This window comes from Hyperolius riggenbachi, chromosome 8 (genome assembly GCF_040937935.1).
Source record: "Hyperolius riggenbachi isolate aHypRig1 chromosome 8, aHypRig1.pri, whole genome shotgun sequence".
In the NCBI taxonomy this organism is placed as follows: Eukaryota; Metazoa; Chordata; class Amphibia; order Anura; family Hyperoliidae; genus Hyperolius; species Hyperolius riggenbachi.
The window spans coordinates 196,383,355-196,405,148 of NC_090653.1; the positions used below are offsets into that span (position 1 = coordinate 196,383,355).

Sequence of the window (21,794 nt, forward strand, 5' to 3'; positions counted from 1 at the left end):
TGCATAGGAGCGCTAGAGTTCAGGATTAGAACTATATAACATTGGAGTAATTCCCACAATCTTTACTGTTCCTGTATGTGTTAAAGGTTCTCAAGTTTGACGGAAGAATTTGATTCCATGGATTATGAGCTTCTGGAGGGGCTTCTGGCATTCAGCCTGCTGAGGCATTGAATGCGATTCCCTGTTGAGATTCAGGCTTATGAGGGGAGGGGGGTTGATGAGCAAGTAAGCAAATCAACCATATGAGGGTACTGGCTTCATTAGTCAGGGCTTGACCCTTAGCACGCAGACATCTATAGGTGTTCTGTGTTTTCACATCCTTATGCCATGAATGTGTAAAGCAGTGCTGTACGGCATTTGACACCCAGTACTAGGTATTAAGACACACACACACACACACACACACACACACACACACACGGAAAGGAGAGGGTGAGGCATACTAAGCACTCCTCTTGGGAAGTGCAAAGTTTTCGGGTGGGATGGTATCTGGAGATTAGTAAGGAAATGTAAAGAGGTAACAACTTATGTAGAGCTTTGTATGATAGGATGAGGACTTCATAAACATTTGTTATTGTCATATAAAAAATTTGTGCTCAAACCCGTTTTTTAGCAAAAATACAAAAGATTTAATTAAACAATTTATATCCACTTAACAGTACTGTGCCCGTCCCAAAAATGCTGTCCCCATAAAATCCCAGTCACTGATTCACGTCACCACCCGTACATAACACCCCCAGCAATTAAGAAGAACCACTTCAGGTAAATCTCATTGCCTGAACCTAAGTGCACTATTTGACAGACCTGCAATGATCCCACTAATGATGCACTATCTCAAATCTGCATAGGGGATATCCCATCTCACAAGGTCCTTACAGTTGGTAGCCAATTTTTCCATATGCAGTCTGTGGCAAAAGCAGAGGCAAAGGCAAGGTATGCAAAGCAATGTCCAGTTCTAAAGTGTCAATGCGCTAGGTGAATGGTTCACATACAGATATAAATGGGTGCTTACCCAGCACCCTCCTGGGTGCTAGTAGTGGCCATGCAGTACAGAGTCCAGGCTTGGAGGGCTGGTCACCGCTTAAATGCTCTACCCCGCTCCTGTTGCGGGGGAGCTATTGAATGTGGAGGGCGTCTTTCTCCTTTCCCCGTCAGGGACGTCTCCCTGTGACAGGGGATGTGGTTGCAGCCATTAAGTTGCGCTGCCGAGGAGTTGCGTTGCCAGAGAGGGACACGCTGAGCCTCTCTCCTCCTGGTGCCGATCAATAACACACCGCGGCCCACGCTAAGGCTTGCCCACAGTCTTCCACTGACGTCACTCCTTCTCTTCCTCCTAAGACGGTGGCCCAGCGCTACCAATAAGGATTTACGCGTTTCGGCTGCGTTCCAGCCTTTATCAAAATCACAAGTCCCTAGTGCTGCCATCTTGTGGGCTTTTATAGTTGGTGCATTGCAGGATTTTGGAATTAACTCTTTCCCTGCCATATTGCCTCCCACTAAAGCCCTGATGTCACTATGGTATTAGCATTTCTATTTTTAAATAGCATATAAGGGGAAAGGGAGAGTGAGGGGGAGAATAAGGGAAAGCCGAGCCCCTAACTACAACCTAACATATCATACCTCCCATCATTTTTTATTTGTTTATTGTTGTTTATTTTTCAGAGAGACCGTGGGCTACATTCAAAGGAATACTTTTAGATTCAAGTCCGAATTCAAGCCATGGGGTGCTAAACTACCACATTTATAAATCCACATGCATTCCTTCTGATATAAAATTTTGTCAAAATCACCTCGTCTCCCACTAATTTGTAATCTATAAATCCCCCTGTACTTCAGTCCTTCGGGGTTTCCCTGGTGGCATTCTGCAAAATGTACCGCCAGAGGGCTGGACTGTTCCCTTTTCTCTATATTTTTTACATGCTCCCTTATTCTGGAGCCCACTTCTCTCTTCGTTTTGCCTATATATATTTTATTGCATGGACACATGATTTGATATATGACTCTTGTAGTCATGCAATTAATGAAACTGTTTATTTTAAACTCTTTTGTTCCATCACTATTAGTAAAGATATTGCCCTGCTGGACAAATCTACAAACCTTGCATCCTGAGCATCTGTGCATTCCCTTTAAATTACTCAGACGTGGAGTCGCTATTTCACTTCGTGTTAACATGTCACCAAGATTTCTGCATCTTCTAGCAGTCATTTGTGGGGCTCTCCCCACTATTTTTGCTATATCATTATCTAATAACAGTACTCCCCAATTTTTATCTAATATTTCACGCAGCTGCTGCCAGTGGCTTCCATAACGTGTTATTATTCGTGTGACATCACTTTTGTCACAATTTTCTTTATCTTTTTTCCGAAGTAATTGTTCTCTTTCTGTTTTTAAGGCCCGCACATATGCTTTCCTCAGCATTCTATTAGGGTAACCACGTTCCTTTAAACGTTTTTGCAGGGCTTTCCCCTCTTTTTTTATATTCATCTAGATCAGCGCAATTCCGCCTAATACGCAAAAATTCTCCAGTGGGAACCGATTTAATTTGGGTATGGGGGTGAAAGCTCCTGGCATGTAGCAGCGTGTTTCCTGCTGTTTCTTTCCTATATGCCCCAGAAACCAATTTGTTCCCCTCTCGTCTCAACGAAAGGTCTAAAAAAGTAATTTTTTGTCTGTCATATGCATAAGTCAGGTAAATATTCCTATTATTGATGTTTAATTGTTCCACAAACTTTTTTAGAGAGTCTTCATCCCCCCTCCAGATCATTACAATGTCATCAATAAAGCGCAGCCAGAGGGCGACATGCTCACCGAACCCACGCATGCCATACACCTCCTCCATCTCCCATCTTCCTAAGTGCAGGCATGCGTAGGCCGGGGAGCATGCCGCCCCCCTTGGCCACGCCCCTTATCTGTTGAAAGAATTTTCCCTCATATTGAAAATAATTATTTTCCAATATCAGTTTCATAAGATCCCATACAAATTCATTGTGCATCTCCTCATGTGTACCATAATATCTTTCCAAGTAGAAGGCAAGCGCCTCCAATCCTACTTCATTAGGAATTGAGGTGAAGAGCGACTCCACATCTAATGATACCAAAAAACATTCATCCGGCAAAGTTACCTTTTCTATTTTCTCTAATACCCGCATCGAATCCCTGACAAAGGATGGTAGTCCCATCATAATGGGCTGTAATTTTTTATCTACGTATTTTGCTATTCTTTCTAGGGGACCTCCATTTGCTGCTATTATGGGTCTACCCGGGGGATCACTCATGCTTTTATGTGTCTTTGGGAGGATATATATTACTGGTATATTGTATGTTTTTACCTCCATAAACTTGTATTCTCTTTCCAGAATTACATTTTCTATATATCCCCAGCTGATCTTATTGTTAATTAATTTCACCAGATTGGGCAGAGGATCCCCTCTAATTTTACGGTAATTTTCTTGATTGTTTAGCAATCGTTGTACTTCTGCATCATATTTGATCAAGGGGAGCAACACCACGTTGCCCCCCTTATCACTCCTTTTGATGACAACATCATGCCATTCTCGTATTTCTTCTAAGGCGACTCTCTGACCTCTGGTGAGATTACTTTCTCCCCAAGACTTCCAATCTATCGTCTTCAAATCTTGTTTGACTAATTCCATAAATACCGCTGTTGAGCGATTAGTTGTCAATGCTGGCATATATTCTGATTTATTTCTTAATTCTGTGTACATCTTCTTATTAGGTATTTCTGTCAATTCCTGAACGTCTTCACTTAAATTTAACAGTTCATCTATATCCCAATCGTCAATATCCATTAATTCCTGGTCATGACCTTCCTCCCCTCGCATAAGGGCGTCCGAGCTCGAACCATTTTCTTTTACTTTTTCTATATGCATCTTTCTTAACAATACTCGTCTTAAAAACAGACTTATATCTTTATATACTTCGAATTCGTCGCCCAATGCGGTGGGACAGAAAGTCAGACCCATACTTAATACATGATAATGATTTTCATCTAGTACATGGTCGGTCAGGTTAATAACATTATAAGACTCTAACTGATTGCATCTCGCAGTACTGTGCCTGATCTGGTTCTCATTCCTTCTTCTAGTTCCAATTCCAACTGTTCTGCTAAAAAATCCTCCTCCTCATCCTCATTTGCTATGGGTTTTTCTCGTGATTTAATTAAACAATTTATATCCACTTAACAGTACTGTGCCCGTCCCAAAAAAAGACAAAAGCAGAAAAAATGGTTCGTGACCAAAAAGATTGGAAGTCAGGTAATATCTTTAATTTAAGAAAGTTCCAAGGAAGTGATGACCCCAAAAAAGGTAAGTATAAGAGGAAGTTTAGGAAACAGAAAAAGGTGAGATGGGGTGAGACCACATATAGCTCCTCTGAAGGAATGAGTGACAGTGATGCCTCCACAGAAAGTGGTAACACAGGTAGTGGGGGGTCACAGAAAGAATCACGAGAAAAACCCATAGCAAATGAGGATGAGGAGGAGGATTTTTTTAGCAGAACAGTTGGAATTGGAACTAGAAGAAGGAATGAGAACCAGATCAGGCACAGTACTGCGAGATGCAATCAGTTAGAGTCTTATAATGTTATTAACCTGACCGACCATGTACTAGATGAAAATCATTATCATGTATTAAGTATGGGTCTGACTTTCTGTCCCACCGCATTGGGCGACGAATTCGAAGTATATAAAGATATAAGTCTGTTTTTAAGACGAGTATTGTTAAGAAAGATGCATATAGAAAGAGTCAAAGAAAATGGTTCGAGCTCGGACGCCCTTATGCGAGGGGAGGAAGGTCATGACCAGGAATTAATGGATCTTGACGATTGGGATATAGATGAACTGTTAAATTTAAGTGAAGAAGTTCAGGAATTGACAGAAATACCTAATAAGAAGATGTACACAGAATTAAGAAATAAATCAGAATATATGCCAGCATTGACAACTAATCGCTCAACAGCGGTATTTATGGAATTAGTCAAACAAGATTTGAAGACGATAGATTGGAAGTCTTGGGGAGAAGGTAATCTCACCAGAGGTCAGACAGTCGCCTTAGAAGAAATACGAGAATGGCATGATGTTGTCATCAAAAGGAGTGATAAGGGGGGCAACGTGGTGTTGCTCCCCTTGATCAAATATGATGCAGAAGTACAACGATTGCTAAACAATCAAGAAAATTACCGTAAAATTAGAGGGGATCCTCTGCCCAATCTGGTGAAATTAATTAACAATAAGATCAGCTGGGGATATATAGAAAATGTAATTCTGGAAAGAGAATACAAGTTTATGGAGGTAAAAACATACAATATTCCAGTAATATATATCCTCCCAAAGACACATAAAAGCATGAGTGATCCCCCGGGTAGACCCAAAATAGCAGCAAATGGAGGTCCCCTAGAAAGAATAGTAAAATACGTAGATAAAAAATTACAGCCCATTATGATGGGACTACCATCCTTTGTCAGGGATTCGATGCAGGTATTAGAGAAAATAGAAAAGGTAACTTTGCCGGATGAATGTTTTTTGGTATCATTAGATATGGAGTCGCTCTTCACCTCAATTCCTAATGAAGTAGGATTGGAGGCGCTTGCCTTCTACTTGGAAAGATATTATGGTACACATGAGGAGATGCACAATGAATTTGTATGGGATCTTATGAAACTGATATTGGAAAATAATTATTTTCAATATGAGGGAAAATTCTTTCAACAGATAAGGGGCGTGGCCATGGGGGCGGCATGCTCCCCGGCTTACGCATGCCTGCACTTAGGAAGATGGGAGATGGAGGAGGTGTATGGCATGCGTGGGTTCGGTGAGCATGTCGCCCTCTGGCTGCGCTTTATTGATGACATTGTAATGATCTGGAGGGGGGATGAAGACTCTCTAAAAAAGTTTGTGGAACAATTAAACATCAATAATAGGAATATTTACCTGACTTATGCATATGACAGACAAAAAATTACTTTTTTAGACCTTTCGTTGAGACGAGAGGGGAACAAATTGGTTTCTGGGGCATATAGGAAAGAAACAGCAGGAAACACGCTGCTACATGCCAGGAGCTTTCACCCCCATACCCAAATTAAATCGGTTCCCACTGGAGAATTTTTGCGTATTAGGCGGAATTGCGCTGATCTAGATGAATATAAAAAAGAGGGGAAAGCCCTGCAAAAACGTTTAAAGGAACGTGGTTACCCTAATAGAATGCTGAGGAAAGCATATGTGCGGGCCTTAAAAACAGAAAGAGAACAATTACTTCGGAAAAAAGATAAAGAAAATTGTGACAAAAGTGATGTCACACGAATAATAACACGTTATGGAAGCCACTGGCAGCAGCTGCGTGAAATATTAGATAAAAATTGGGGAGTACTGTTATTAGATAATGATATAGCAAAAATTGTGGGGAGAGCCCCACAAATGACTGCTAGAAGATGCAGAAATCTTGGTGACATGTTAACAAGAAGTGAAATAGCGACTCCACGTCTGAGTAATTTAAAGGGAATGCACAGATGCTCAGGATGCAAGGTTTGTAGATTTGTCCAGCAGGGCAATATCTTTACTAATAGTGATGGAACAAAAGAGTTTAAAATAAACAGTTTCATTAATTGCATGACTACAAGAGTCATATATCAAATCATGTGTCCATGCAATAAAATATATATAGGCAAAACGAAGAGAGAAGTGGGCTCCAGAATAAGGGAGCATGTAAAAAATATAGAGAAAAGGGAACAGTCCAGCCCTCTGGCGGTACATTTTGCAGAATGCCACCAGGGAAACCCCGAAGGACTGAAGTACAGGGGGATTTATAGATTACAAATTAGTGGGAGACGAGGTGATTTTGACAAAATTTTATATCAGAAGGAATGCATGTGGATTTATAAATGTGGTAGTTTAGCACCCCATGGCTTGAATTCGGACTTGAATCTAAAAGTATTCCTTTGAATGTAGCCCACGGTCTCTCTGAAAAAAAAACAACAATAAACAAATAAAAAATGATGGAGGTATGATATGTTAGGTTGTAGTTAGGGGCTCGGCTTTCCCTTATTCTCCCCCTCACTCTCCCTTTCCCCTTATATGCTATTTAAAAATAGAAATGCTAATACCATAGTGACATCAGGGCTTTAGTGGGAGGCAATATGGCAGGGAAAGAGTTAATTCCAAAATCCTGCAATGCACCAACTATAAAAGCCCACAAGATGGCAGCACTAGGGACTTGTGATTTTGATAAAGGCTGGAACGCAGCCGAAACGCGTAAATCCTTATTGGTAGCGCTGGGCCACCGTCTTAGGAGGAAGAGAAGGAGTGACGTCAGTGGAAGACTGTGGGCAAGCCTTAGCGTGGGCCGCGGTGTGTTATTGATCGGCACCAGGAGGAGAGAGGCTCAGCGTGTCCCTCTCTGGCAACGCAACTCCTCGGCAGCGCAACTTAATGGCAGCAACCACATCCCCTGTCACAGGGAGACGTCCCTGACGGGGAAAGGAGAAAGACGCCCTCCACATTCAATAGCCCCCCCGCAACAGGAGCGGGGTAGAGCATTTAAGCGGTGACCAGCCCTCCAAGCCTGGACTCTGTACTGCACGGCCACTACTAGCACCCAGGAGGGTGCTGGGTAAGCACCCATTTATATCTGTATGTGAACCATTCACCTAGCGCATTGACACTTTAGAACTGGACATTGCTTTGCATACCTTGCCTTTGCCTCTGCTTTTGCCACAGACTGCATATGGAAAAATTGGCTACCAACTGTAAGGACCTTGTGAGATGGGATATCCCCTATGCAGATTTAAGATAGTACATCATTAGTGGGATCATTGCAGGTCTGTCAAATAGTGCACTTAGGTTCAGGCAATGAGATTTACCTGAAGTGGTTCTTCTTAATTGCTGGGGGTGTTATGTACGGGTGGTGACGTGAATCAGTGACTGGGATTTTATGGGGACAGCATTTTTGGGACGGGCACAGTACTGTTAAGTGGATATAAATTGTTTAATTAAATCTTTTGTATTTTTGCTAAAAAACGGGTTTGAGCACAAATTTTTTATATGTTCCAGGTGTGCTAAGCACATAATTGTACGTGATTTTTTCTTATATTTGTTATTGTCAATGTTATCTGTAAGATTTTTTTTTTAAAGTAAGCATGTCTCTAAGGCCTCGTTTCCATCTATGCGCTTCTGTCCACTTCTGTCCACTTTTCAGCAACATGTATCAATCTGTAACATTGACGTGCTGAAAAAAAGCGGATAGAAGCGGACAGATGGAAACAAGGCCTAAGGTTTTTATTTATTTATTTTTTCAATCTTCCTAGGAGTGACCTTGGTCCAGAGGTTGGATATGAAGCCATTGGCATTGTAGATAGCACACTTCCAACGGTTGGCGTATTTGCAAAGGCCACAGAGAAAGACACCCCAAAAAGAGCAGCTGAGGAAACTGGTAAGAAAATTTGTTAAAAAATAGACTTGATGGTTATGTCATGAAAATAATACAAATTTAGAGTATTGGTTATTAAAATGAAATCATAAGACCGCATGAAGCAATAATAAAAAAATAAAATAAAATAACAAAATAAAAAATAATGACACAAACAGTAGAAACCAAACAAAACAAAAACCTAAAAGGATTCTAAGTTCTTTCCATGCTATCCCAAAACATTATTTTTGTTCCCGAATTTGAGCTTTGATCTAATTGCTGCTGAGGGGGGTCCCAGTTTATATTTTGGGCTTATAAACAAAATTTTGCAGCTATGGATGGCAGCACAGATATCAGTGGAAGGACATTTTAGTTGCAGAGATTGTGACAGATATTGGCGAGGGGTAGGTTAGTGTTAGGAGTAGGTGGAGTTGGGGGGTATGAGAGCGCCTGATGATAAATTAAGATTATGGGAGCACCTAATAAAATAAGGAAGGTATGAGGGAACCTGATAAAATATGAAGGGTTTGAGAGCCCCTAATGAAATATGGGGGACATGCGAGCCCCTGATGAAATATGGGAGTTATGCGAGCCACTGATTTTATCATTGTATGGAAGATTCTGTACTTTTGTTTGTTTCAAAATTAGTAAAAATTTGAAGTAAAAAAAAAAAAAAAATAGTTCTATAACGGCAGTAGTATACTAGAATCTTGTGATACTATCTTATGTTTTGTGCATCCCAGACTGTGTCTACCCCCCATGTTATTGCACATCCAGTCAGCGGCCTCTTCTCAACATCATCCTTTTCCACCCTTTTGCAATAAAGGAAATGATAAAGCAGAAAAATCTGTTTAGCTTGGCTGTACCAATGCTTCCTACAAATTCACACATAATGGTGTATGCTCTCTTGAAAAAAAAAAACGCCCCTGGAGATGTCAGAGTAACGGGGGTGGGGGTTTCAGGAGCCCCACAAGGTATTTAATAGGGGTGGGAAGAGGGGAGCATGAACATCACAACTTTATTGCAACTTACATCACAACTTTATTATGTTTTATGTACACCACAGGAACTGGGATTCGCTCTGAAAATGAAGCTATAATGGAGCAATCTGAAAGTCAGACTTCAGTATCTTCACCCACTGTCCCGGTTCCTGCACAGCAAGGAGAATCTTATGGCAAAGGAGTAGTGTTTTATCTTAGAGATAATGTAGTGGTTGGCATTGTGCTATGGAATATATTCAATCGCATGCCAGTTGCACGAAAGGTAAGTATTAAAAATATCTAAAGATCCTTTTTTTTTTTTTTTTTTTAAAGGGAAGGTCCAAGCAAAATAAAAAAAAATGAGTTTCACTTACCTGACGCTTCTGCCAGCCCCATGCAGCCATCCTGTACCCTCGTAGTCACTCACTGCTGCTCCAGTCCCCTGCTGGCAGCTTGCCGACCTCTGAGGTCGGCGGGCCGCATTGCGTACATTTTTACGCATTCCCGCTTGTACAGGAAGATTAACTCATACATTATTACGCAATGCGGCCCGCCGACCTCCGAGGTCGGCAAGCTGCCAGCAGGGGACTGGAGCAGCAGTGAGTGACTACGAGGGCACAGGATGGCTGCATGGGGCTGGCAGAAGCCCCAGGTAAGTGAAACTCATTTTTTTATTTTGCTTGGACCTTCCCTTTAAAGTATGTGCATTTGACTCTGTTATACCATACCATATATTGTAACATTTTGGTGACATCCATGAAGTGTATCAAAAACGCTAGCCGTGACATTGTCCATGTCTGACAAAACATTTTTTGTTCCTTTAGAGTGGAAATTGTACTCGATTATGGTAGATATGATGAGAGTGCTAACCTGCTAAATAGCATACATTCCCAGTATCGATGTTAAATGCATAATGATACAGGGTTGTAATTAAGTAATCAGATATTTCGTTTTGTGCTTGACTGTATTCATAACTAAGTGATCACCAACTATGTTGAGTTGGGTCGAAATGATCGACGTGTTCAAACTTGGAATCTTGTTCTGAGTTGTCCAAATTAGAATATGAATCTTTGGGGGCGTATGCACAGTGTGCACAGATGAGGACGTGTCTCCTGTAAGCTCCGCACACGGCTCTGCTCAAGACTGACACAGCCCCAGTTAAAGGACCACTATTGCGAAAATTGTAAAATTTTAAATACATATGTACATGTACAGATAAGTACATTTCTTCCAGAGTAAAATGAGCCATTACTTTTCTCCTATGTTGTTGTCACTTAAAAGTAGGTAGTAGAAATCCGACTGAACCAACTAGTTTTGGACTAGTCCTTCTATTCATGGAGGATTCTCAGCATGGCCTTTATTCTTTGTATAAATCCTTTTCAGGGAGTGCCTTTATAAAGATGCCGGCCAGCCTCCCTGCTCCCTGCACACTATTCTGGCAGTTGTATAGAGCAACTGCCATTTACTAAGTGCTATTGAAACTAAAGAAAACCCTTAGAATCCCCCATGAAGAGATGGACTGTTCTGGCAGATTTCTACTACTTACTGTAAGTGACAGCAACATAGAAGAAAAATAGTTTATGGCTCATTTCACTCTGGAAGAATTGTACTTCTTATTTGGACGTGTACACTTGTATTTTAAGTTTTTGTTTTTAATTTTCGTGATGGTGATCCTTTAACCAACGCGACCAAACTCTCTGGCCACACTCCCAAACTGCTGCTGCACCTAGCGATGTCTTCCTTCTCACAGCAGAGGAAGGATACAGCCTCCAGGACTATACTTCTTTAGGCCCGGGAAGACTACACAATCTAATGGCGCCGGGGAAAGCTGCTGACACTGCAGGTGAGCAAACACCTGGTCCTGCTCTCTTCACAATAAGAGACATGTCGCTACTTATAGCAGACATTAAAGTACAGCTGAAGTGAGAGGGATATTTAGCCTGTCATATTTATTTCATTTTAAACAATATCCGTTGCCTAGCTATCTTGCTGATCCTCTGCCTCATAGCTTTAGCCATAGACCCTGAACAAGCATATGCAGATCAGGTGTTTCTGACATTGTCAAATCTGACAAGATTAGCTGCATGCTTGTTTCTGGTGTGATTCAGATACTACTGCAGCCAAATAGATCAGCGGGGCTGCCAGGCAAATGGTGTTGTTTAAAAGGAAATAAATATGGCAGCCTCCATATTATTCTCACTTCAGTTGTTTTTTAAAGAGACATTTAGAGCAGATATGGGGTCTACAGTGAGATAGGAGAATACAGTAATGCACTAGTATGAGTGGATGATTTTGAGATGCCATTTCAGAAGTGCAAAGCACACACACGGCTCAAGAAGATAGGATTTAGATGCGGGAGAGGAGAAAGAGATGTAGGCTACACGGAAGGTAAGTATGACGTGTATGTTTATTTTGACTTTTAATTTTCAGGTCAGGTTTGCTATAAAGCCCTGAGAGAGAACAAGGCCCTGGATCCCAGTGACAACACGATCACAAAAGGAGGGGGGAACCCTAAACGAGTACAGAGAGACTGGCAAGAAGTACAGCATTTCTCCGACAAAAAGCAAGGAATAACACATCACTCCATTTAAGATTCTCAAATCCTTTAGCATAGGAAGAATCAATACCTGAATTCGGGCCTCCCATGAACTCTCACTTAGGTTTATGCACAGTCCTTGCAACTAACTAGACAGATTACTAGGCTGACTCCATGGCCCATATGCAGTTCCTTTTTCTCCTTAGTTTTATCCAAGTTGATATTTTCAGACCTTGTCAATAAAATGCCTTTTAAAACACCAACAAGCAAGAAAATACACAAAATAAGTTTGGTAGCACTTTTTCTACTACTTTTGGTACATTATTTAATTGCAAAATGCTGAAAAGTCATTCTCAAAATGAAGATGAAAAATAATCACCAAGGAGAAAACCTTGGAGAAAAAGACAATTGCATATAGGCCCATACCTCTTCATTAAGGTCACCCTTTGTCCCACTGACCTTTGAAACTTGCTGGTTCTTTTTTTTCCCCATATTTACAGGTTCCATTGCATGCATGTAATTAAGACACCGGGAAATTTGGGCGCGGGACAAAGCCAAAAAAAAGGCTCACTCTGCTCCTGCACAAGGCTTGGCAGCGTTAATTACTATCCCCCCCTCCCCCTCCAAGCCGCTGTGGACTCAGGGTTAAGACGTAATTTGTATGCAAAGGAGGAGAAGGAGATGCGTTTGGTACTGCTGAGCAATCTTATTTAATCATGAGCTGTCCGCATACAAAGTATGAAATTTTGAGCAATGTGAAAAAGCACGTGCAGGTGGTGAAATCGATGCTGGGTGCAGGGGACTGTAAGCCCGTTTCGCAAAGGTGTGCTTCTACGGAGGCTATGAAGTGCAAGCAGTTTCCATTTTAAATACTTCAGAAGCGCTAATAGAGCGTGACTACGCTCAGGTCCGCCCCTTTCCTTGACCTTCCTCCCCATTAGCCAGTCGGACATGCAGGTAGTTTTCTGATTCTGACAGTAGTCATGGTAGCCGCGTCTGCTGCACCGCTGCCATTACATGGCTAAAAGCATCAATTAGACCATCCGATTAGTGCTAGGCATAACATTTATTGCACAGTGATGCAATGCAATGGAAAAAGAAACGGTGACAGTGCAAGAATGAATAAAAAAAGAAGAAAGAAAATAGCAAAGGGGTACAGGAGGAGAATGAAAGAGAATAAAAACAGTAGCAGGTGAAAGAAAAAGATCTAGTGTAGTGGAGGTTAGATAATTACCCATTGACTATTGCAGAGTGATCTATTGGGCATTTGATTGAAATAGTACAATCAATAGTAACAATCAGAACACTAAGCATGCATAAAGCATGAAAACAGTGGTTAATATTTCAACAATAAAAAATGGAAACTTTATCAATGCAAACCACAGGGGCACCATATAACATGTACCATGAGTCGTGTATCGATACTTGTATTGAGCCCATCTGGAATTGCTAGCCCCCTTTCAACTGTCTACTACAGGACCTGCAATAGCTGCTTCTATGGTACCCCTGTTCTGGCTATCTATGGTGGGAGCTCGGCTATATGAAAACAATGGTCCCTCTGAGACAATTTCCCTTAGGATTGGATCTCCCAAAAGAATGTCCCAGTTATTTCTTACGACACTAGTTACTACCTTTCAGAGGTGGCCTTAGAGTACGCGGGGCCTGGGGCGAGTGTCATATGCGGGGCCTAGAGACATATGCTGCGGATACACGTTGTGGAAGCACACACTGTATAGGTTAGATAGGTAGGTGCCTCCAGTATAGGTTAGATAGGTAGGTTCCCCTGCAGTATAGATTAGATTAGACAGGTAGGTGCCCTGCAGTACAGATTAGATAGGTGCCTGCAGTATAGATTAGTCAGGTAGGTGCCCCGCAGTATATATTAGATAGGTGCCTGCAGTAAAGATTAGATAGGGAGGTGCCTGCAGTATAGATTAGATAGGGTGGTGCCCTGCAGTACAGATTAGATAGGTGCCTGCAGTATAGATTAGATAGGTGCACTGCAGTATAGATTAGATAGGTGCCTGCAGTATAGATTAGACAGGTAGGTGCCCTGCAATACAGATTAGATAGGTAGGTAGGTGCCCTGCAGTACAGATTAGATATGAAGGTGCCTGCAGTATAGATTAGTTAGGTAGGTACCCCACAGTATATATTAGATAGGTGCCTGCAGTATTGATTAGGTAGGGTGGTGCCCTGTAGTACAGGTTAGATAGGTGCCTTGCAGTATAGATTAGTTAGGTGCCAGTCTGCAGTATAGATTAGATAGGTGCCAGCCTGCAGTATAGATTAGATAGGTGCCTGCAGTACAGATTAGATAGGTGCCAGCCTGCAGTATAGATTAGATAGGTGCCAGCCTGCAGTATAGATTAGATAGGTGCCTGCAGTATATATTAGATAGGTGCCAGCCTGCAGTATAGGTTAGGTAGGTGCCCCACAGTATAGATCAGATAGGTGCCAGCCTGCAGTATAGGTTAGATAGGTGCCAGCCTGCAGTATAGATTAGATAGGTGCCAGCCTGCAGTATAGATTATATAGGTAGAAGCCCTGCAGTATAGATTAGATAGGTAAGTGCCCCGCAGTACAGGCTAGATAAGGTGGCTGCAGTGCTGGGGAGAGCGGGCATAGTTGTTAAAACTCACGTGTCTTCACCGATGCTCACAGCTACCATCTAGTTCCTCTCCCAGCATCTGTGTATTGGTAACAGTGCCCCCCTGTGGTGACATGCGGTCGCGTCATCCCAGGGGGCGCTGTTACCAATACACAGATGCTGGGAGAGGAAATAGATGGTGGCTGTGAGCATCGGTGAAGACACGTGAGTTTTAACAACTATGCCCGCTCTCCCCAGCACTGCAGAGGGTGCGGGGCCTCTTCAGGCGTGGGGCCTGGGGTAATTGCCCCACTTGCCACCCCCAAAGGCCGGCTCTGCTACCTTTAACATGTTCAAGTAATCGAAGGTGAAAGGACATTATCTGGGGGCTGCCAATTTGTGTTCTTTTTTTACCTCTCACAAAGAGTCCAGCTCTATCCTGTTGTTGGGTCTTATTACAAGCATTCTTTACATTCTCCAAGTCATAACCTCTGTCAAGTATTAGTGCTGCCAACTCTCCAGACTGCTCTCGAAAGTCCGTGTTTGACATGTTGTTCCTGGGTAGTCTGAGGAATTGGCTATACAATTCACAATGACAGTGACATTTTATTACACAGCCAGGATGGAAGCTTCCTCCAAGTAGGAAAGCATTGGAGGGGGTGGGCTTGCGATATCCTCTAGCGATTAACTGATGACTGATTATTTCCAATTCTAGATCTAAACCTGGGATCCCTGGTTAAGCTCTATGTATGGTTCACATATAGTCATCCCTAGTCATTGAACACTCAATAAGTGCTGCACCTCTAACTTTTGATACACCTGGTTCGCCCTGGACTCCCCATTAATGTTTAAAGGATACCATAGCCAAAAACATAAGGAGAAATGGGGAGCAGGCATGTCAGGGGAGCTGTCTTGATGGCCACTGCTCCCCCGTTCTTCTCTGCTCTCCTCCTTTCTTACCTAAGCCCCGCACCCCCGCAGTCTATTCCGGGTCGCCGAGGTCTGGCTTCACTGTGCCTGTGCACGTCCTACAGTGTATGACCGCCAGCACTCTGCGTATGTGGTCATGATTATGGTCATGATTATGTTATGCACAAGATCGCTCACGGTTGTGGTCACATGCTGTAGGATGCGTGCAGCTGGGACAGCGCAAGTGCAGTGGAGCCCGACTCAGGCGACCTGGAAAAGGGGGGGGGGGGGCGGCTTAGGTAAGAAAGGAGGGAGCAGAGAAGAACAGTTTTTCCGCCTTATGTTTTTGGCTTTGGTATTCTTTAAACATTAATCCAGAGTGTCCAGAGTGAGCCAGGTGTATCAATATAGGTGTAGCACTTACTGAATTTTTACAAAGCGGATCATAATGGGGTAGTTAAGTTACCCTTGTTGTCACCTCTCCATATCGTGTTCTGACTCTCTGATACTTCCTCCTTCACAGCTGTGGTTTACAGTTGTAAAGAATCAGGTTCTGATCTAAAGAATTGAGGACAAGTTTATGCAAGATGTTCACATTAAAACGTAAAATAAGAACTCAGAACTTCCTCTCTGCTCTAAAAGATAAGCAACAGTGTAATAACAGAGATACTGTATGTGAGGATGCAGGCTAGTGTTGTACTCCTGGTTGAACTTGGACACTTTTTTTAACCCAAATAACTATGTAATCTTTCAGGGACAGTTTCCACTAGAAGCCGCAGGTGTTTCTGAATCCTGGGGGGGGGGGGGGGGGGGGCGCTTCCTGAAAGAGGCAGAGTTCTCTGCTGTAGCTCTGACTTTTCTGATTTTTCTGATGTCAATCGCGGCGGGTCACCGCCTCTCGCCGACCCTCTCACTCTTTTTTCACAGAGAGGGGCGGGGAGAGGCGGCGATTGACGGCAGGAGAGGCAGAGCTACAACTCATAGCTCTGCCTCTCAGGGCAGCACAATCCTCGACCAAGTTGGTCGTGGATGTTTGCCCGGGGATTTGGGGGGTCTGCAGCCCTCGTTTTTTGGCGGGGATGCGGCGGTTTACTGCTGATGAGACTTCTGAAGCGAATTAAAAGGTAAATATAGCAAAAAAAAATTGCTTCAGTCTCTTTAAACTCCCAGAACTCCAACAAAGACCAGTATTTACTTCCTGTAAGAGGGAAAGTAAAGCTTTCCTATGCCTCACCCTCTAATCCCACGTATGATGCAGCATTAGAGACAAGTGTTTCAGCTGTCTAGGAAGAGATGGTGGTGATAGTATGGGCAGGACTTATAGTGCTATCGTTATAAAGGAATGACCAGATAGCCACCCACACTCAGGTAAATTGATAAAATGTGTATTTCATTAGACCACTTATGCTGGGTACACACCAGGGCTGTGGAGTCGGGACAAAAATACTCCGACTCCTCAGTTTATGAAACCACGACTCTGACTCCAACTCCGACTCCGGGTACCCAAATGGCTCCGACTCCTCGACTCCGACTCCTTAGCCTAATACTTAACAGGGCTGTGGATTTTGTACAAAAATCATCCGACTCCCGACTCCTCAGTTTATGAAATCAACGACTCCAACTCCGACTCCGGGTGCCCAAAATTGCCCTGACTCCTCGACTCCAACTCCGACTCCACAGCCCTGGTACACACGATATGTTTTTCTGCTTGATTTTCCATCCGATCATTTTTTCCGCTCGATTCTTTTATCTTCCGCTAGTTTTTAACTTTTTCCTTTTACTTCTATGAGAAATCGACCCAAAAAAACGATCGGAAGGAATATCGGACGTCGGAAATAATCAATCGAACCCATCTATTGAGCGGAAAAACGTATGGTGTATTCCCAGCATTAGATCTATTGTTCCTATGTCATTAGGATAAAGTGGCAGCAAATTGGCACTTACAATAATTGCAGATTTGCAATGATCTGCTCATTGCAAGAGACAAGGGTCAATGTTCCATCCTGATTTTGCTCGACCTCTCAGCGGCTTTTGACACAGTCGATCATGAAATCTTACTCAACAGGCTACAAGAGTACTGTGGCATAGATGGCATTGTTCTCCGGTGGTTCAACTCCTTCCTGGCTGGCAGAACACAAAGGGTAGCCTTAGGGCCCTTCCTCTCCAACCCTGTACCACTAAAATACGGTGTACCTCAGGGCGCAATATTAACCCCTTTACTGTTCACCATATACATGCTGCCACTTGGAGAAATCATACAAAAACATGGCCTGACATATCATTGCTATGCTGATGACACCCAGCTATATTTGTCATTCAAACCTGATGTCACAAACCCTACTCCACAAATAAACGCATGCTTAGCTGAGCTTCAGGAGTGGATGAATAATAATTGGCTAAAACTTAATGCTAACAAAACTGAGGTTCTTGTTATCGAGGGCCAGGGCTCAACAGCAAAGCAGCTCCAGTCTCAACCAACACCGCTAAGGATAGGGAGCTCAGACCTGAACAACTCAGACTGTGTGCGCAGCCTGGGAGTACTCATTGATGGGAAATTAAGCTTCAGGAATCAAATCTCAGCTGTTGTGAAACATTCCTTCTTTCACCTAAGGAATATTGCAAGGATTAAACACCTAATTCCTTCAGAGGATCTTCCAACCCTAGTTCATGCCTTCGTCACATCAAGGTTAGACTACTGCAACGTCCTCTACACAGGCCTGCATAAGAAAGACTTACGCCGCCTGCAATTAGTACAGAATGCCGCCGCAAGGCTGTTAACGAGCCAACCCCGCCATTGCCACATAACACCAACCCTGAGCTCACTCCACTGGCTACCGATAAAATGGAGAATTCTGTTTAAGATTGGCTTACTGACATTCAAATCCTTGCACAATCTGGGCCCTGGATACCTGAAGGACTTGTTGCAACTACATCACACCCCCCACAATCTTAGATCAAAAGGACGTAAAACCTTGGTCACCCCCAGAGTCCACCTCAAAACCTTTGGAGACAGAGCCTTTTGTCATGCTGCCCCTACACTTTGGAACTCCCTGCCACACCCAATCAGGACAGCCCCATCCCTGGAAGCATTTAAGTCTAAACTGAAAACCTACCTTTTCAGTCTGGCATTCATGAACATCTGACTATCTCCTCTGTAACACAACCCAGCCTGAAACCCTGTATTAATCTGAGACACAGCTATGCGCTTTGAGTCCTATGGGAGAAAAGCGCTTTACAAATGTTATTGTATTGTATTATTGTATTGTAATAATCTTTGAACTGCCTGTCACTCACTGAATGTGCCACTCACCAAGGAGCTTACAATCTAACCCCTGCCATCATGTCACTAACTGTCCTCAGAGTAACCTACAATCTAATCCCTGCAGTGTTGGGAAGGAGGGGTTTAGGATGCTGTCTGTCCAGGGGCACCTGGTGATAGTGGGCCTTGGGCGATAAAACGTACAAATCCGGCCCTGGTCATTGTGGCTCCCGTGCCAGTGGCAATGGAAATGGCCAGCTGACCTGGAACTCCTGATGACTCATCAGAATCTGGAGCTTAGCATGCCCAGGCCCTCCAGGACGTGGAGAGCAGGGGTAACTCCACTGCGGCCAAGCCTAGGTGAGCCACAATGGGAAGCGGGTGGAAAGTGGAGTAGGGCCTGAGCCCTGTGTGCTGTGGCGACTTACTCAGGCACCATCTTGGAATCTAGTCAAATATCTGATATGCATGCTTGTTTAGGGTCTATTGCTAAAAGTATTAGAGGCAGAGTTTTCACAGGACAGCCGGGTAATTTTGCATTGTTTGAAGGAAATAAATATTGCAACCTCCATATTTCTCCCTCTTAACCACTTGAGGACCACAGTCTTTTCGCCCCTTAAGGACCAGAGCCTTTTTCTCCATTCAGACCACTGCAGCTTTCACGGTTTATTGCTCGGTCATACAACCTACCACCTAAAGGAATTTTACCTCCTTTTCTTGTCACTAATACAGCTTCCTTTTGCTGCTATTTGATTGCTGCTGCGAGTTTTAGTTTTTATTATATTCATCAAAAAAGACATAAATTTTGGCAAAAAATGACTTTTTTAACTTGCTGTGCTGACATTTTTAAAATAAAGTAAAATTTCCTATACATTTGAGCGCGAAAGTTATTCTGCTACATGTCTTTGATAAAAAAAAAAACATTCAGTGTATATTTATTGGATTGGGTAAAAGTTATAGCGTTTACAAACTATGGTGCCAAAAGTGAATTTTTCCATTTTCAAGCATCTCTGACTTTTCTGCGCCCCTGTCAGGTTTCATGAGGGGCTAAAATTCCAGGATAGTACAAATACCCCCCAAATGACCCCATTTTGGAAAGAAGACATCCCAAAGTATTCAGTGAGAGGCATGGTGAGTTCATAGAAGATTTTATTTTTTGTCACAAGTTAGCGGAAAATGACACTTTCTGACAAAAAAAAAGAAAAAAAAAAGGTTTCCATTTCTTCTAACTTGCGACAAAAAAAAAATGAAATCTGCCACAGACTCACTATGCTCCTCTCTGAATACCTTGAAGTGTCTACTTTCCAAAATGGGGTCATTTGTGGGGTGTGTTCACTGTCCTGGCATTTTGGGGGGTGCCTAATTGTAAGCACCCCTGTAAAGCCTAAAGATGCTCATTGGACTTTTGGCCCCTTAGCGCAGTTAGGCTGCAAAAAAGTGCCACACATGTGGTATTGCCGTACTCAGGAGAAGTAGTATAATGTGTTTTGGGGTGTATTTTTACACATACCCATGCTGGGTGGGAGAAATATCTCCGTAAATGACAATTGTTTAATTTTTTTTACACACAATTGTCTATTTATAGAGATATTTCTCCCACTCAGCATGGGTATGTGGAAAAATACACCCCAAAACACATTATACTACTTCTCCTGAGTACGGCGATACCACATGTGTGGCACTTTTTTGCACCCTAACTGCGCTAAGGGGCCCAAAGTTCAATGAGTACCTTTAGGATTTCACAGGTCATTTTGAGAAATTTCGTTTCAAGACTACTCCTCACGGTTTAGGGCCCCTAAAATGCCAGGACAGTATAGGAACCCCACAAATTACCCCATTTTAGAAAGAAGACACCCCAAGGTATTCCGTTAGGAGGATGGTGAGTTCATAGAAGATTTTTTTTTTTTTGTCACAAGTTAGCGGAAATTGATTTTAATTGTTTTTTTTCACAAAGTGTCATTTTCCGCTAACTTGTGACAAAAAATAAAATCTTCTATGAACTCACCATACTCCTAACGGAATACCTTGGGGTGTCTTCTTTCTAAAATGGGGTCATTTGTGGGGTTCCTATACTGCCCTGGCATTTTAGGGGCCCTAAACCGTGAGGAGTAGTCTTGAAACCAAATGTCGCAAAATGACCTGTGAAATCCTAAAGGTACTCATTGGACTTTGGGCCCCTTAGCACAGTTAGGCTGCAAAAAAGTGTCACACATGTGGTATCGCCGTACTCAGAAGAAGTAGTATAATGTGTTTTGTGGTGTATTTTTACATATAACCATGCTGGGTGGGAGAAATATCTCTGTAAATGACACATTTTTGATTTTTTTTTTACACACAATTGTCCATTTACAGAGAGATTTCTCCCACCCAGCATGGGTATGTGTAAAAATACACCACAAAACACATTATACTACTTCTCCTGAGTAGGGCGATACCACATGTGTGACACTTTTTTGCAGCCTAGGTGCGCTAAGGGGCCCAATGTCCTATTCACAGGTCATTTTGAGGCATTTGTTTTCTAGACTACTCCTCACGGTTTAGGGCCCCTAAAATGCCAGGGCAGTATAGGAACCCCACAAGTGACCCCATTTTAGAAAGAAGACACCCCAAGGTATTCCGTTAGGGGTATGGTGAGTTCATAGAAGATTTTATTTTTTGTCACAAGTTAGTGAAAAATGACACTTTGTGAAAAAAAACAATAAAAATCCAATTTCCGCTAACTTTTGACAAAAAATAAAATCTTCTATGAACTCATCATACACCTAACAGAATACCTTGGGGTGTCTTCTTTCTAAAATGGGGTCACTTGTGGGGTTCCTATACTGCCCTGGCATTTTACGGGCCCAAAACTGTGAGTAGTCTGGAAACCAAATTTCTCAAAATGACTGTTCAGGGGTATAAGCATCTGCAAATTTTGATGACAGGTGGTCTATGAGGGGGCAAATTTTGTGGAACCTGTCATAAGCAGGGTGGCCTCTTAGATGACAGGATGTTTTGGGCCTGATCTGATGGATAGGAGTGCTAGGGGGGTGACAGGAGGTGATTGATGGGTGTCTCAGGGGGCGGTTAGAGGGGAAAATAGATGCAATCAATGCACTGGGGA

General features: G+C 42.7%; 1 protein-coding gene across 1 annotated transcript in view; it reads left to right on the forward strand.

Annotated features, from left to right (window-relative positions):
• Positions 1 to 21,794, forward strand: part of AIFM1 (apoptosis inducing factor mitochondria associated 1) — a 200,237-nt gene that overhangs the window by 173,146 nt on the left and 5,297 nt on the right. Inside the window, exons 16-17 of the mRNA XM_068248075.1 lie at positions 8,317 to 8,441; positions 9,484 to 9,680. Coding sequence (XP_068104176.1) covers positions 8,317 to 8,441; positions 9,484 to 9,680 — 322 coding nt within the window. The remainder of the gene's footprint in view (positions 1 to 8,316; positions 8,442 to 9,483; positions 9,681 to 21,794) is intronic.